Raw genomic sequence first — 15685 nt, forward strand, 5'->3', positions numbered from 1 at the left:
TCTGTCAGGGTGTGAGGACCACAGCCAGGGGCCGCTCCAGGCCGCCGGCGCCCCGAATGTGTCGACAGCCAGCATTGTCCTGGGGGGACACGCCAGGCAGGGAGGCGTCGCCCCAGCCCCCGTGTCCAGCGTCCCAGGTCACGTGCGGGCAGGGGCGAGGCGCCTGTGGGCAGCACTCAGCTTCTCCTGTAGCACGGCGAAGGCGGGCCGCTCCTCGGGGCTGCCCTTCCAGCACTCCAGCATGAGCGTGTAGACCTCCACCGGGCAGGGGGCCGGGCGTGGCAGCCGGTACCCTCGCGTGACCTGCTGCAGGGTCTCGTGGTTGCTCAGTCCTGCAGAGGGGCCACAAGAGGGGCTGGGCAGGGCTGCCTTGCCTCTGCGCCGGGTCACAGCGCACGCCTCCCCCCAGCTCCTGGCCAGACCTGGCCCAGCAGGTGGCCTGGAGGCATGGTGCCCCTTCTGGACTCGGGGACTCCCTGGGGCAGGCTGTGCCTCCTCCCTCAGACTAGATAGATCTTGTTAAGGCCTTGCCTCCTCCCTCAGGCTCCCTTGCAGCCCACCTTCATAGGGACACTGGCCATAGGTGAAAACCTCATAGAGCAGAACTCCAAAGGACCAGACGTCCGACTTCTGAGAGTAGATGCGATAGTTGGCCGCCTCAGGCGCCGTCCACTTGATGGGGATCTTGGAGCTGCTGCTTGGGGAGTAGATGTCGTCCTGGGTGTGGGGAGACCAGGGGTGGGTGGGCCGAGCGGCTCCCTCCCCTCTGAGCCACGGTGGGGTTGGGGGCCCCAGCCCGAACTGACCTTGAGCAGCCGGGCCAGGCCGAAGTCGGCCACCTTGCATGCTAGGTCATCGCCAACGAGCACGTTCCTGGCCGCCAGGTCACGGTGTACGATGCGTCGGCCCTCCAGGTAGCTCATGCCCTCAGCCACCTGGCAGGCAAAGCTCAGCAGGAGAGGCAGGCCCAGGGCCCGTCCCTCGGGGCCTGCGGGGCAAGGTTGACGGTCGGGGGGGTCTGCACTGCCTCCTCCCCGCAGGCCCTCCGACAGGGTGAGAGCGGCGCCCCCAGCCCAGGCCACGCGGCGGGAGGGGGCCGTGCCGTACAGGGACCGCTCCTGGGCCCCCAGGGAGACCAGAGCCAGGGAGGGCACAGGAATGGGGACACCGATGCACCCAAGCCCACTGCTCTCAGCTCCACCCAAGCACAAGGCTCTGACTGCACCCCGGGGCCCGAACCCACGGGCCACAGCCCACCGCACCCCTCTGAGCCTCGGACAGTCAAGCCTGGTGCAGCCTCGAAGGGTCACGGTTGCGCATGGAAGCCCGGGCCTCCCGGACAGTCACCAGCGGCGGGCGGGGAACCAGACACTCACTCCCCAGGAAGGCCTGCAGGCTGCCCTTGCGCATGAGCTCCGTGACGATGTAGACGGGCCGGCCTGCCGAGCACACGGCGTGCAGCTGGATGAGACGCTCGTGCCTCAGGCTCTTGAGGGTCTGGATCTCCTTGCTGAGGTCCGCGAGCTTCATGTAGGCTGCGGGAGAGGGCACGGCTCCGGAACCCGCCCGCACCACCCTGTGGCTGCCCCGGGGCTCCAGGGGTCCAAGGGCAGGGCGGGCAGGGGCCAGCAGGCCTCACCCACCTGACTTGATGACCTTGACAGCCACTGGTGTGGAGCCAAGCCACAGGCCTTCCCACACCTCCCCGAAGTAGCCTTCACCCAGCTTCCTCCGCAGGACAAACTCAGAGCGAGGCCGCTCCCACTCGTCCTGCTGGGGGGGCTTCCGAGGGGGCAGGGGACACTCCGGGCTTCGGCCTGCTGCTCCCTGGAAAGGGGGGGGCGGTGTCTCCCAGAGAGCCAGGCCTCCAGCCCCTCTGCCTGGCCAAGGCCGGGGCAGCCAGGTGTGGACCTCCTGAAGCCTGGCCCTAAGTGGCACCTTTGTTGGGGGTGGACACCCACCCACGAATAGTCATTACCGCCCCGGCCAGGCTGTCATTAGCAACCGGAGCAACCGGATTGCTGCCTGGCCCCCGGCAGGACGGCTCGGCCCTGAGAGCCGGGGTGCCGCTGCCCAAGCCAGGGCACACGGCCCAGCGAGCGTCCCCTCCTACAGCTTCCGCCTGGGGCCTGCGGCTGCAGCGAACACCCTCCCAGATGCCTCCCTAAGCTTGTCCCAGCCCTCATGACCCCCTCTGCAGAGCTGGGTCTGGGACTGGGGGACCCTCCAGGTCTCATCCCACGCCGGCCCCCGAAGTCCCCAGAGAAGGAGATACCGCACCCATGAGAGCAAGCCCGACCCTAGGCAGGGCCCTGGCCCGAGTGTGGAGGTGTGGCCGGGGCTCCCAGTGCCCCCAGGCCTTTTCGGACCCCCCCCACCCAGCCATGCTCAGAGACCGGCCTGGGCCTGCTGCCTGGCTCGCGGCCCCGGATGTGTGCTGGCCAGTGGGGCGGGAGGTGCGGCCGGGACCAACTCACCTGGGGCACGCAGGGCTGCAGCCGTGGGCTCTGGGTCAGCTTCCAGCTGGCCTTGTAGTAGGCGAGCAGCTCCTCCAGGCTGGGGAAGGGCCGGCCCTTCTGCAGGTAGAGACCGTCGGCCGCCGTGGAGATGCGGTAGTGGTGGACTTGGGCCTGCACCCGGACTGGGAGTGGGCACGCGTGAGGGCCACGTCTCGGCGCAGCCTGCCCCAGACCCTCCCAGCACCCCGGCTGGACAAGCGCCACAACCTTGGGTGGGGCTCAGGTCGGCCTCGGCGCCTCACGGGCAAGTAGGGAGTGTGGGCAGCTGCAAGCTGGGGGGCAGTGAGGGGCGCGCAGTGCGGGCACTCGGGGGACACCCGGTGCGTGGGTGAGTCCGAGAGTGAGAGGACGGGAGAGGGGAGGGTGAGTGAGGAGGGGGCCCCGGTGGGGGATGGGCGGGGGGGGCAGGTGAGTGAGCCTGCAGGTCGGCAGACCAGCAGGCGAGGGCCGTGAGGTGCCCAGGCCTGACGTGGGGCCGGCCAAGCCTGGGGAGCACTGACCCCAAGGTCAGCGCGGGGACAGGGGCGCGAGCAGCCGTCCCGTACCTGAGAGCGAATAGTCCCCACGGCTGCTCTCGCTGGGCCGGACGAGGAAGGCGCCCGGGGCGCTGGCCGGGGACAGGAGCAGCTGTTGGGCGCGGGCGCGGCTCATGCCGCTGAAGTACCAGCTGCCAAGGGCGGGTGCGGCGGTCACCACCGGGCCGGGCCGGACAGATCCCTGCCCCCATGCTGCTCAGAGGCCCTGATGCCCGAGCCCGACGCCCCTGTCACTCAGGAACCAGGGGCTCCCAGAGCCCAGGGCAGGGGTCCCGGCCCCAGGTCTGCATCTGCCCCAGCCCTCGGTGCCCCTACCTCTGGAGCCATCAGGGAGGGGACAGGAGGCCCCCTTGGGACAACACAGAGATTCCACTGCCACCGACGGTGACCTGAGTCAGGTGAGACCGTCCGTCCGCACGCCTCAGCCCCGGAGTGCCCGTTAACCTGGCTCCCAGAAGGACCCAGCCCCAGCCAGGGGCTGATCTGCCGAGCTCAAGACTGCTGAGCCCCTACTGGAGGGGGGCGTCCCCCGGGAGCCGGGGGGCCCTGACGAGCGGCCCCCAGCCTGCAGAGAGAGGTGGACCATGGGGCCGACAGAAGCTTGGCCAGGAAGGCCCGGGGGGAGGCAGTGGTGCCAGGCTGGGCAGGGACTCCGGGGAGGCTGAAGGGGAGGCTCAGAGCATCCCACGTCTGCCACGATGGGGCCCTGCCTGGTGCAGCGCAGCCCAAGCCCCTGGCCCTCCGCACCTACAGAGATGCTCCCTCTCTGAGCATGCAGGCGACGGGGCTCCCAGGGGCCTGATCCTCGGTCTGAGGGAGCTCCCCAGGTCCAGGAGCCCACACAGCTGCGCATGGACAAGGGCAGGGGAGAGCCTGCTGGGGCCCACCGCCTGACACCCCGCCTGGGCTGTGGTCAGCCAAGTCACACCACATGCATCTCCCCGGCTCCACATTCTCAGAAGGAGAGCGGGATGGCTCCTGGCCCCACGCCATCTCCTGTGTCTGCTTCCCAAGGTCCAGGGAGGGGAACCCCACGCCTGAGTCAGCTTCCCAGCCTGGAACCTCCTGCTTCCTGCAGATTCTGGGGACCCTGGGGCAGGAGGCCTGCTCCCTAAGGGAGAGCCTCAACCACTCGGGGAACAGCCTTGTGTGCACGGCCCTTGTCCCCTCTAAAGTGGGGCTAGCTCTGACCCCTGGGCTACGGGACCAGCACTTACCCCAGAGGACCCAAAGCATGACTCAGAGTGAGTCAACACAGGAGGGGTGCCCTGAAAAGACGGGGCTGGGGGGATGGGTGCTGCTGGAGCCTGGGGGGAAGCCGGGGCGGGCAGGAGGGGGACCGAGAGGGGCCTGCGCCTGGCACAGAGGCCTGCGCGCCCCACGAAGAGCTGCAGGGAGGGGCTGGGAACCAACGTGGCCAGAGCCAAGCCTGGGGCTGGGCCAAGGGGCTGCCCAGAGGGTAAAGCTGGAGACGGAAACGTGGAGCGACCGCAGACAGGCAGAGGCCCCCGCAACACCAGAAGGGAAGACCGGCAAGCAGGGCAGAGAAGGGTCAAGGACACGAGGACACGGGTCCCCAAGACCAGACCTGGTTGGGCAACAGTTTGTGGAAAGCTGATGAACTCGTTTCAAGACACACTGATTAGGAGCGAGAGGTACAGCCCCTAAGTCCCCGGGGCTCCATCCGCCAAGGGCCCCTGCAGCCAGGCACTGCCCTCTGACACCCAGTGGCCAGGAGAGCTCCCAGGGGCAGGGCCGCCGAGGCCCTTCACAGGACGGCAGGGCTGCGGGCACACAGAGAACCAGAAGCGCCCTCATCCCCAGCCCTCCCCCGGAGCCCAGGGCCAGGGATGTTCTGGGAGTCTCTCCCTGGGGTGGGGCAGTGGCCGGGATGCCACTGGGGAGGCCTCACCATCAGAGTTGATGGTCCTCCCCCTGCCCGGCCAGTCTGGCCCTGAGGACGGGCGGCCGGGTGTCTAGGGCTAACACCGCCAGTGAGGCAGCCCTTCAGCCCCGGCCAGACAGTCGTCCTTCCGCGCTTCCTCCCGCCACCGCCCCCGTCGACCCTCCAAGAGCAGCTCATGGGATCTGTCCTCCGCTCTGAGAGGGCTCTGGGCCCCTCCCTATCAGAATGGCTGCCTGTCCCTCCCACCCCTGCCAGCAGGCTGGGCCAGGGGCTAGGGGCCTTCCTGGGACTCAGGCTTTCCCATGCCACGTGCAAACCCCCCAGGAGGCTGTGGGAGAGCTGAGGGGCTCTGTCTCCAGGGACAGGGCCCAGGCGGAGACGGCTCATGGCTGTGCCAGGAGGCCACCCTGTCCTGCAGACCCTAAGCCTGGGCCGAGAGGTCATCTCCTCCCCAGGCCCTGTGGGAGAGCCTCCGCTCTGCCTGCCCTCCGTATTGCAGAGTGGGTGAGCGAACAGCCGGCCTCCAGCCAGCCTGCCCAGCCTGTGGACTGCCCAGGCCCTGGGGGCTTTAGGCATGTTGGGGGGAATGGCTGAGCTCCCCCTACCTGCGTCCCCTCTTGAAACAAGTCTCTTTGGGAGCAATTCCAAAGGCCAGGCCACATGTGCCCCATACCTGGCTGGTGCAGCAGGGAGAGATCCCGGTGAATGTGGACCCGTGAGAGGGCAGACAAGCTCTCCCCTCGGACTCAGCACATCAGCCCCTGTACCCACTGGTCACCCCCTCCTCCCTTACAGCATCTGGACAGCCTCTCTTATGTCCTCATTGGGAGCCCCCGGCTAGCTGGACCATGCTGTGCTGCGTGCCCAGCCAGTGGCGGGCACACACGCTGTCCAGCTGACTCACCACTGGCCCTGACTGCTCCTGCTGGACTCATCCCCTCTTAGCCATACTGGGACACAGTCCCTGGTGTCTGTCCCCCACCCCTGTGTGTTTGCCCACTGCTGCGTGGCAAGGCCTGGAGGGTCCTGGCCCTAGAAGGAGGGAGGGATGGAGGGAGGGAAGGAAAGCAGGACGGCTCCTGGACATGCGATCCTGGGACTCAGTCCTGCCCTCTTCCCTGACTGCCCAGGCAGGTGATACTCACGGGTGGTCTGAGAGCGTCTCCGGGGTGGCCCTGGCCAGGTGGGTGATGGGTACCAGCCCAGTACTGGGCGCGCTGGAGAGCCTGCGGGCAAAGATGTAGTCGCCATCCTCTCGGAGAGCGCAGAGCATGTCCCCGCGGCTGACGCTCAGCTCTGCCGAGCTCCGAGCGGTGAAGTCGTGGAGCGCCCTGAAGAGCTGTGGGGGTGCCGGGGGGCTGCAGGGCTCTGTGGCGGGGGGCTCCAGCTCAGCGCTGGCCGCAGGGTTGGGGAGCCCCGGGACGCCGTCGTCCGGCGCGGCCACCGGCCAGATCTTGTCCCAGAAGAAGGACAGGAAGGTCAGCCGCCTCCTGAGGAAGGGCTCCATGCTCCCGGGGCCACGGGCCCGGAGCCCAGGGTCGCGCAGGGGAGGGGCTGCAGCGGCAGGACTTAGGACTCGACCAGCAGAAACCAGAAGGACCGACGGCCGCCGAGGGTCGAAGCCTTACTGCTGGCGTCCCTGGTGGCGCAGAGTGTGGGGACAGGTCACTCCAGAGAACCCTCCAACAAGGCGCGCGCAACCCCGCTCCCCGCCCGCCGTCTGGGCTGGGGCTCAGACCGGGTGGGGCGCAAAGTGGCCCTCCAACCCCCGCCCCCGCCGCACGACGGCCGCCCCTCTGCTCACCTCGGGAGTGTCCTGTCCGCCGCCGCTCAGAGCCGCTCTTCGGGGCTGGGGCCGGCGCAGCTCGGACGCGCCTCGGGGGGCGGGGCCTCGGGGCTCCGGGGCGGGGCTTCGGGCGGGGCCTCGGGGCTCCGGGGCGGGGCTTCGGGCGGGGCCTCGGGCGGGGTTGTGGGAGCGCGAGTGGGTCGCGGTGGGGCAGGGGGTCAGCGCCGGTGAACTACGTCCCCACCTTGTCCTCAGAGAACCGGGGCTCCACGGACGGGGCGGCGCGAGCCCCTGGCTGCCTAGAAGGGAGCCGGTTCCTGCAGAAGAGGGCCTGGTTCGGGCGCCTGGGTGGCTCCGGTTGCGACCCCAGGGTGCTGGGACGCGCCCACTGCCCGGCGTCCTCCCGCCCGAGAAACGCGGTCTTCAGCAGGGGGCGGCGGGAGGACGGACGGACGGAGGCTGCGCTCCCGACGCCGGTCGGATCCGCGGACGCAAGAACTCTCGGTCGGGCAGAGCCTCCCAGCTCAGCCCGAGACCCTGCGGCAGAGGCGGGAGCCGGGGCGGGAGCCGGGGCGGGAGCTGGCTGGGCTCTGGGCCACGGAGGGAAGCTGCCTCCGCCCCGGTTGCTGCAAGATAACAGGGGCCGGCGCGGTGCGCACGGATGATGGGCCACGTGCCTGCGGAGACACTGTGGCCAGGAGACCCCCCACAGCCACCGCTGGGTTGGGGGAGGCTCTGACCCGACTCCCACCTCAGGGCTGGGATGAGGTGCTGTAGCACCGAAGGGTGGCGGTGAGCCTGGGAGGGCGGGTGCCGCCCCTCTTACTCAGCTCCCTGGACGGGGCGAGGCCCCTGCGCATGGACGCACCCTCTGCCTGCTGCCCGGTCAGCGTCTGTTTCCTGGCAGGACGGAGAGAGCGAACTCTGGCGGCCTGCGACTCCGTCTGAGGGAGGGGGGCGCCCAGCCCCAGGCCACCTGCGCGCTCCTGCCCCTGCTGGCCTCCCCCGAGCTCAGCCCCGTCAGTACCCGGTGGTCGTGACTGAGCCCACCCCCCTTTTGTGAGAGCCTCCTTCCCAGTCCACCCTGGATCCACGCCTGAATGTGCCTGCTTGGTGTTCGTACATGGCCAGCAAACAGGGGTGATGACTGATCCAGGAGAGGCCAGACCCCCACTCCCTGCGCCCCAGAGCCGCAGCAGACCAGTTCCCCCTGAAACACCCTGGGGGCTTCCTGGGGCCCAGGTCCAGATGACCAGCTCATCCGGTGTGCGAGCTGTGATGTGGCGATGCGGCCAGGAGCTGGCCCTCCCCGGCGTCCGAGCAGCTCTCTGGGGCTCCCATGGCCTGGAGGGGGCAGGGCCCCCCCCTCGAGGGGCAGGCTCTGTGGAGCAGAGACTCATCCTGGGGGAAGGCGGTCACTGAGAGGAATGCAGGTGAATTACAAATCCAAACAGGGAAGGGTCTGCAAGCGCCCAGAAGCCTCTACTCCGCCAACCTAGCAGGGAATGCGTCTGCCCCACGCGCCCCTCCCTGTATACCTGCACGGCTCCTCTCCTGGGAAACCACACTTCGAGCCTCTGGGCCCTTCGGCTGCAGGAAGGCCCTCTCAGGTCATGGGAGGGTCCTGCTTGTACTGACCGTGCTTGGTCAAGCGCTCAGAGCACTGGGCACGGATTCCTCCTGGACACTCCCAGGCCCTCAGAGCCATAGTGACCCAGCTGCTAGGACTCAGCACACCCCACCTGGTGCCCAAGGCAGGCAGGGAGGGACCTCCTCAGTCCTCGGGCCTCCATGCTCAGCACCCAAGCCTCCTGTCGGCCCAAGCAAAGCCCAGAGAGTGAATCGGGGTCCGGAGCGCGGTGGGTTGTGCCGCAAAACTCCCCCCCCCCCGCAGGGGCATCCTACAGAAACAAGGCTCTGTGCACTCTTCTTGAGGTCAGAGCGGGGACATTTCCCAGCAGGAACACGTGCTGGGCAGTGGGGGCCTGGCTGGTCAGGAATGCCTGGCCCATCTCCAGGTGACGGTCCCCAGAGGGAGAGAGGCACCTCTTCGCCTGTCCCCGGGCAGTGGGCTCTACAGGGAGCGCCCCACGCACGGCCACGTCTCTGCCTCCTCCATCCCGCCACCCCCAAGCCCCCAGAGCACCTCTCTTCGCTCCTCCGGCCCCTCCAAGCAGCCTGTGGTCCTTGTGCTCACACACTCTAGGCCAGTGGCCGGCAGCAGGAGCCTTTTTTTTTTTAAGATTTATTTGTTGGACGGAGAGAGCCAGCGCGGGGAGGCAGAGCAGCAGACAGAGGCAGAGGGAGGAGCAGGCTCTCTGTGCGCAGGGCCCAGCGCGGGGCTCCACCCCAGGACCTTAGAGTCATGACCCGAGCTGCAGGCAGATGCTTAACCGACAGAGTCCCCCAGGCGCCCCAAGAGCCACCTCTGTCCGTCTGTCCGTCTTGCTGTGGGCAGCTATTAGAGTTGCCTCACCCCTGCTGCCCCCCAAGCGCCAGCTCCCTGCCTCACCTTATACGCACGTGGCTCGGCAGCGCCCAGGCCCCAAGGACGACCCTGCCCTGACCTGGCCGCTGCCCCGTTTACCTCACCTCCTCCATTGGCCCCAACCCCAGAGGACGGTGCTGGTGGGGCTGGGGAGTGCGTGAGGGAGGGGAGGACCCCCACCTTGGGATGGGCTCAGAGGACAGGGCTCAAATCCCGCTGTCAGACTCCCTAGCCGTGTGACCTCAGGGAAGGGGCTAGACCTCGCTGCCTCCGGTTCCCCATCTCTAAGAGCACCGAGCCCGCAGGGGCCGAGTGAGGTTCCAAGCAGCTCTGCGGGGACAAGGAGGGGGCTTCCTGGGCACTCCGCCAAGGCTGGCAGCCCAGAGCAGCCCACCATGGAGGACAGGCTCTGGGGTCTGCGGGGGATAGACCCCGGAGCGTTAGACACACACACACACACACACACACACACACACACACACACTCCGGGGATCTCACCACCACCAGGCTCCCGCCCTCAGAGCTCCTGAGGCTCAGGGCAGCACAGCCTGGTAACGTGCATCGCGGCATGGACCGCCGCTCGGAGGTGGGAGCAAATACGCCCAGCGGAGGGTCCCGGAGGCCGGAGCCGTCCGCGCCTTCAAACATGGGCTTCAGAAGCTGAGAGGCCAGTCATGGCTGCTGGCGGAGAGGAGTGGTTGGGGGGCTGCTCGAGGCAATGTGGGGGTCCCTGGGGGACAGACCAGTCCTGTATCTCACTGTGTCACTCTCAGTATCCTGGGGGACCTTCCATGACCAGATGTTCTGACAGATGTTTCCACGGGGGAAGCAGGACAAGAATCATGGGATCTTCATGGTGTTTCTTACAACTGCGTGTGAGTCTCTAATTCTTCTAAAATTAAGAATTTAATTTTTTAAGTTAAATAGAAAAAAGGGGGTGGGGCCAAGGAGATGGCAGAGGCCCAAGACGAGCTCAGAAGAGCGGGGGGAGGGGTCTCCCTGTCCCTCCTTGTGGGCTGCAGGGTGGGGGGTGTCATCCTCCTCCCCCAGCTTCTAGCACCGGCCTCCCCTCCACCCTCAGCCGGCACCGCTCTCTCCACATCACAGCTCGCATCTACCGGGAGCCCAGAACAGGAAGAGGAGGGCAGAAATGGCGACCACCTGCCGCCCCAGATCGGACCTCCCGGGGCCCCCATGTCCTGCCAGCTCCGGACCCGAGCAGGAACTGATGTTTGCCAGGGAAGTCTCCTCCCAAGAATGGGGTCACCGGGGAGTACAACGGTGGGACAGGCAGGCTCTGGACACAGAGGAGCTGCGGGACTGACGCTCTGTCCTGGAAGAGGCCCGCCACTGCCCCCCCCCCCCCCCCCCGGGCAGAGACACCCATAGGCAGGGCATCCCTCCCTCCCCCATCCTCCCCAGGGTGGGCCACCTGGGGCCAGACCACTGCCCGGGGGAGCCCCCACTTGCTGAGAGATCCCAGAGGTCCTGAGGCCACCTGGGGTCTAGAGATGGGGTTCGAGGAGGGAGCTGAGAACTCGTCTGACGGGCTGCCTGGAGCTCTGGAGACCCCTCTGTCCAGACCCAGGCAAGGAGTATCAGCCCAGGCCGGGTACTGTGCACGGAAGTGGCTGCTCCCGTCCCTGTTCTGCTCCCTGGGTGACAAGGGTCACCCACCTGCCAGTTCATTCATAAAGTCACTGCTCCCCCAGTTCTTCCCAGGGCTTCCTGGAGCGGGGCACAGGCTGGAGCCCTCTTCCCTGAATTCACGCCTCCGAGCCTGGACTAAGACCCGCTCCCACAGGACTGCGGACAAGGGTCCCGGCTAAGCCGCCAGCCTCGGTTTACTCGGCTCTGCTGAACCCTCCTTTGGGCTTGGCTTTCGGAATAGCCATTTGCGGTGGTTCCCAAGTTGGGCGCGGTTCCCCCGGGAGGGAGCGAAGCCTCGGGACAGTTCTGTCCACCTGAGACCCGGGTGGAGGAGGGGCTCCTAGAGTCCGAGTCCCAGTCCGGGTCTTGGGATCAGACAGCGCCCCCGCCCCCGCCCCCGCCCCGCGCGGCCCTCCCCAAGCTCTTCAAGTGCACGCCCCACCCGGCGGGGTCTCCTGCACCCCGGGGTCCTGGTCTACCGCTCCGCCCTACCCCCACCCCCGGGCCGGGCGGGGCGTCACAGAGGCCGGCGGTCCCCATGGCAACTCACGGACGCAGCGACGCGCGCTGGGCGCACAGTCAGCCGGTTGGCTCTCTCCGCTCCGGGAGGCAGGGCAAGTGGGCGCGCCTGGAGGCTGGAGGCTGGGCGCGGCCGGGGAGGCGGGCTGCGGGCTGCGGGCTGCGGGCTGGGAAGGGGAGAGGGAGGCCTGGGGGCTTCTGGAAGGCCCAGGAGGCTGTAGGTCTGGGAGCCGGGCCAGAGCACAGAGCGGCCCCCTCCCGAATGCACGGCGAGCCCCTCTGGGATTTTCCAACCGAGAGACTGTTGGCCACTGGGAAACCTCCCTGAACCCAGGGGCCAAAGCGGGACGTAGGCTAGGATTCCTGGGGTCATGCTTCGCCTCATCCCAGACGCCCATTCTGTTGTGCCTAGGGCCTGGTCTGGTTTCTCTGCCCCAGGAAGGCAACGAGCTGGCCTTTGGGGAGGCAGGCAGACTTGGGTCCCAACCTTAATGCCACTTAGCTGTGTGGCCTTGGTCAGTCACCTGGCCTGTCAGCTTTCTTTGTGACTCGCCCAACCCTTGGGTTGCCAGGACCGCATGAGCTCTCAAGTGAAGCCGCTGGCCTGGCGGTGTGAAGGGGCTGTCTCACCGTCCTGGGGGGGCTGTGACCAATCCAGCCGCATTGCCGGCCCTGTCTCCAAGGAGCCCAGCTTGCAGAGCCAGTCCTCACAGCCCCCCAGAGGTGGGAGCCCAGGCAGGGGTAGCGCAGAAGGCGAATCCGGCCCTAGAGTTGATGGCTGGCCTCGAACCCCGTCTGAGAGATGGGGTAACAGGACCTTACCACTGAGGGGCTTCAAGGCATAGAGTGGGGCTCAGCCACTAGAAGTTGGGGCCTGGGGCCGCCCTGCCTCCTTCGCCAGCTCCAGCCACCACCTGGCCTTGTCTTTGGGTGAGCCCTGGCCCTTTGCTCCGACCCGCAGTGACGGGGAGGCACGGAAGGTCCACGGGGACATGGTGTCTCCCAGGGGGAGTCCGGTGCCCCACAGACAGGATCACACTGACCCCTGTCAGCAACGAGGGAGCACATTCACCCCATTCACACGACGACCTGAGGCTGTGCCCAGGCCACAGAGCTGGTCAGTGGCTGGGGCTCCTGGAGCCCATTGTGTCAGCCCATCCCCGTGTCCCTGTGTCATCACAATGGACAATCAGTAGAGGGGCCGCCCCTCGGCATCCACTTCTATCTGGGTCGGCCCCCGGCCCACCTGGCCCCCCAGCAGCCTCTTCCCAGAAAGACGTGCTCCCCACTAGCTCTTCCCCCTACGGAGGGACAGAGGGCCCAGTATGGACAGCAGCGGACCCAAAGCCACACCCGCCTGCGCACACGCACGCTGTGACTGAGTGAGCCCCGGGGGAGTGGGGGCGGCCGAGCCCCGCGGACCGCGACCGCTCACACACCCCCCTCCACCCCCTGCTCCCAGACATGAGCTTCCGGGTGCCGGGCCCGGGCCTGGGCAAGATGACGCCGGGCAGTGTGCAGTCCTGCCTGGACCAGGAGGAGGCCGAGGAGGCGGAGGACCGGCAGCTGCTGGAGCCCGAGGCGTGGCGGGCCTACGTGGAGCGCCGCACCGCGCTGCGCGAGTTCCTGACCGCGGACCTGAGCTCGCACCTGCTCAGGCGCCACCACGGGCGCATGGAGATGCTCCAGAAGTGCTCCTTCCACATCGAGATCCTCCCCAAGCACCTGGCCCTGGGCGACCAGAACCCCCTGGTGCTGCCCAGCACCGTGCTCCAGCTCATCGACCCCTGGAAATTCCAGCGCATGAAGAAGGTGGGCACCGCCCAGACCAAGATCCAGCTCCTGCTGCTCGGGGACCTGCTGGAGCAGCTGGACCGGGGCCGCGCCGAGCTGGGCGCCCTGCTGGAGTCGCCCGACCCGCGACCCTTCCTGGCGGGCTGGGGGCTGGTGGCGCGGAGGCTGGCCGAGCTGTCGGCCGTCATGGACAGCTTCCTGACCATGATGGTCCCCGGGCGCCTGCACATGAAGCACCGCCTGGTGTCCGACATCGGCGCCACCAAGATCCCGCACATCCGGCTGATGCTGAGCACCAAGATGCCCGTCATGTTCGACCGCAAGGGGTCGGTGGCCCACCAGGACTGGGCTAGCCTGCGCTGGTTTGTCACCATCCCGCCGGCGGCCCCCGAGCAGTTTGAGCTGCGCTTCAAGCTGCTGGACCCGCGGACGCAGCAGGAGTCCACGCAGTGCGGCACCATCCCCGTGGCGGCCTGTGCCTTCGACATCCACAACCTGCTGCCCAACCGCTCCTACAGGTTCACGGTCAAGAGAGCAGAGAGCTACACGCTGGTGTACGAGCCGTGGCGAGACAGCCTCACGCTGCAGACCAGGCCGGGACCCCCAGAAGGGCCCAGCCCTCGTCGGCCAGGCAAGCCAGGCTTGCCCCTGACCAAACTTTCTGAGAGATGATTTTCTAATATTTATGCACTAATAAAGACTATAAACACACACACGCAACCAAAGAAACAAACTTCCGTGTGACAGGCAGCAGCCGCCGTGGGAGAATTTACTCAGATGCTGTCCAGCCCAACCCCCAGCCTCGGGCCCCCAGGCTCCTGCCCCTTTCGCCAGGGGGCACCCCAGGCTGCACCTTCCAGGACAGCTGCCCCTGGAGCGAGGTGAGCGGCCAAACCGCTGAGAGCTTCTCCAAGCGGCCTTGCTGTGTCTGCCCCTCCCGCATCTCCCCGCCCCCTCGCTGGCGAGTAAGCAGCCCTGGCTACCTTGCCCTGTGTCCCAGGCCAGGGCTCCTCAAGGGGAACAATAACCTCGTTGGGGGCAGTCGTCCCCATCCTGTGGCTCCCAGCATCACTGGAGTCAGGGTCGTGGGTGCCCAGACCAAGAGGATGTTTGTTTTTTAAATGACACGGTCTTCTCCCCAAAAGGAGCTGAACCGCATTTGTGCTCCTGTCCCAAGGTGGGCGAGGGCCCGAGGCAAGGGAGTCCGGCAGAGGGCCTCCCCAGGACGCAGGCTGGTGCCCAGCTGTCGCGCGGTGGCCCTCCCCACCAGCCGCCACGCGCAGCCCCCGGAAGGGGACCAGCCCCTCACTGCTGCCTCCAGAGGCTGCCCGTGGCCCGGCCAGGGACAGCACCGTGTGCTGTGGCCCAGGGGAGCTGCCAGTACGCTGACACCTCCTCCACACCCTTGTCCACCATGGGGGTCACTGGGCCTTCTGAGAGCCGAAGGCCTGGCCAGGCAAGATGACCAGGAACAGGGACCGCCTCCCCCACGGGCAGAGGGGTGGTTTGGGGGAGACCAGGTCCCCAATCGTCCCCAGGACTCGTCCCCGCCCCGGGCTCTTGAGAGGTGGGTGGGGTCCGCCCAGGCCTCTCTAGTTCCTGACCCACTGTGTGTCACTGCATGCCACTCGGGGTCAAGCCAGCCTGTCACACACACTGTGGCATCGTGTGGCTATGGGGCAGGCACTCCTGGGTGTTCCTCAGGGTCCAGTCACCCCAAGGCATCCTGGGGAGGGAGGAAGGCAGGGGAGGCGTCCAGAGCAGAGCCTGGTGCCCCTCCTGAGCCCCGGCCCCACTGCTGTGAGGGCCCCTCAGCAGCAGGCCTGGCCGCTCGGTCTTTGAACCTCACCCAAGCACAAGGCCAAGCGCTTTTCCTCTGTGCCGAGCTCCGTCTGGTTCTCCTTGCAGGAGAACGCGCCCGACTTGAAACCTTGAGCCCCTCTGCGACGAGGCCTGCCCTTCGCCTTCAGCCCTGCCTCGCACCACTGCACTCCTCGGCCTGACCACCCAGCTTCCCCGCCAGTCCACGCGTGCTCAGGGCTTCAATGCCTGCTCCTCCAAGAAGCCCTCCCTGATTCCAGGCGGAAGAGGTCCTGACTTCTTGACTCAGGGCGCCTGTTGGTCCTCCTTTCCAATGTTTTCGACCAGATGGTTAAACTCCATGCCTGTGTGGTTGGCCTAGAAGGCGGGGCCTGTCTGGCTCCCTCAGCAGTCTCACAGGGAACACAGTGGCCTTGGAAAGGCCTTTGACTCTTTGACTCTGTGACCTCCACACCAGTCTGATACCCCTGCAGGCCCCCAGGGAAGCCAGGCCCAGACACGCCTTCCTCTGCACAGCCGGTGCCCTTGGAGGCTTCGGGCACTGAGCAGCACTCCAGACACGGCTGCCGTCGGCTTAGAGGGCACTGCCGGCCTGCCCCCGCCCCACTGGCATGCAGCGGGCAAGTGACCTCGGGCAGCACTCAGACCCTGGGCCGCGCAGGACGC

At 67.4% G+C, this 15685-nt stretch overlaps 3 protein-coding genes across 3 annotated transcripts; 1 reads left to right on the top strand and 2 right to left on the bottom strand.

Annotated features, from left to right (window-relative positions):
• Nucleotides 1-138: 138 nt before the first annotated feature.
• Nucleotides 139-6487, bottom strand: SRMS (src-related kinase lacking C-terminal regulatory tyrosine and N-terminal myristylation sites). Its single transcript, XM_045980598.1, has 8 exons — nt 6107-6487; nt 3065-3186; nt 2478-2641; nt 1644-1803; nt 1377-1535; nt 807-988; nt 561-717; nt 139-332 (listed from the first exon to the last, which is right to left on the bottom strand). The coding sequence occupies exons 1-8, from the start codon at nt 6466-6468 to the stop codon at nt 139-141; spliced, it is 1500 nt and encodes a 499-aa protein (XP_045836554.1). The 5' UTR covers nt 6469-6487.
• A 98-nt stretch (nt 6488-6585) lies between these two features.
• Nucleotides 6586-12068, bottom strand: LOC123926662 (translation initiation factor IF-2-like). The gene is made up of 7 exons (XM_045980599.1): nt 12035-12068; nt 11436-11627; nt 10913-11041; nt 9734-9873; nt 7574-7691; nt 6766-7046; nt 6586-6600 (listed from the first exon to the last, which is right to left on the bottom strand). Exons 1-7 carry the CDS (start codon nt 12066-12068, stop codon nt 6586-6588), a joined length of 909 nt encoding a protein of 302 aa, XP_045836555.1.
• A 328-nt stretch (nt 12069-12396) lies between these two features.
• On the top strand, nt 12397-13870 carry FNDC11 (fibronectin type III domain containing 11). The gene is made up of 2 exons (XM_045980471.1): nt 12397-12521; nt 12867-13870. The coding sequence occupies exon 2, from the start codon at nt 12869-12871 to the stop codon at nt 13868-13870; it is 1002 nt and encodes a 333-aa protein (XP_045836427.1). The 5' UTR covers nt 12397-12521; nt 12867-12868.
• The last annotated feature ends 1815 nt before the right edge of the window (nt 13871-15685 follow it).

This window comes from Meles meles, chromosome 16, assembly GCF_922984935.1.
Source record: "Meles meles chromosome 16, mMelMel3.1 paternal haplotype, whole genome shotgun sequence".
NCBI lineage: Eukaryota > Metazoa > Chordata > Mammalia > Carnivora > Mustelidae > Meles > Meles meles.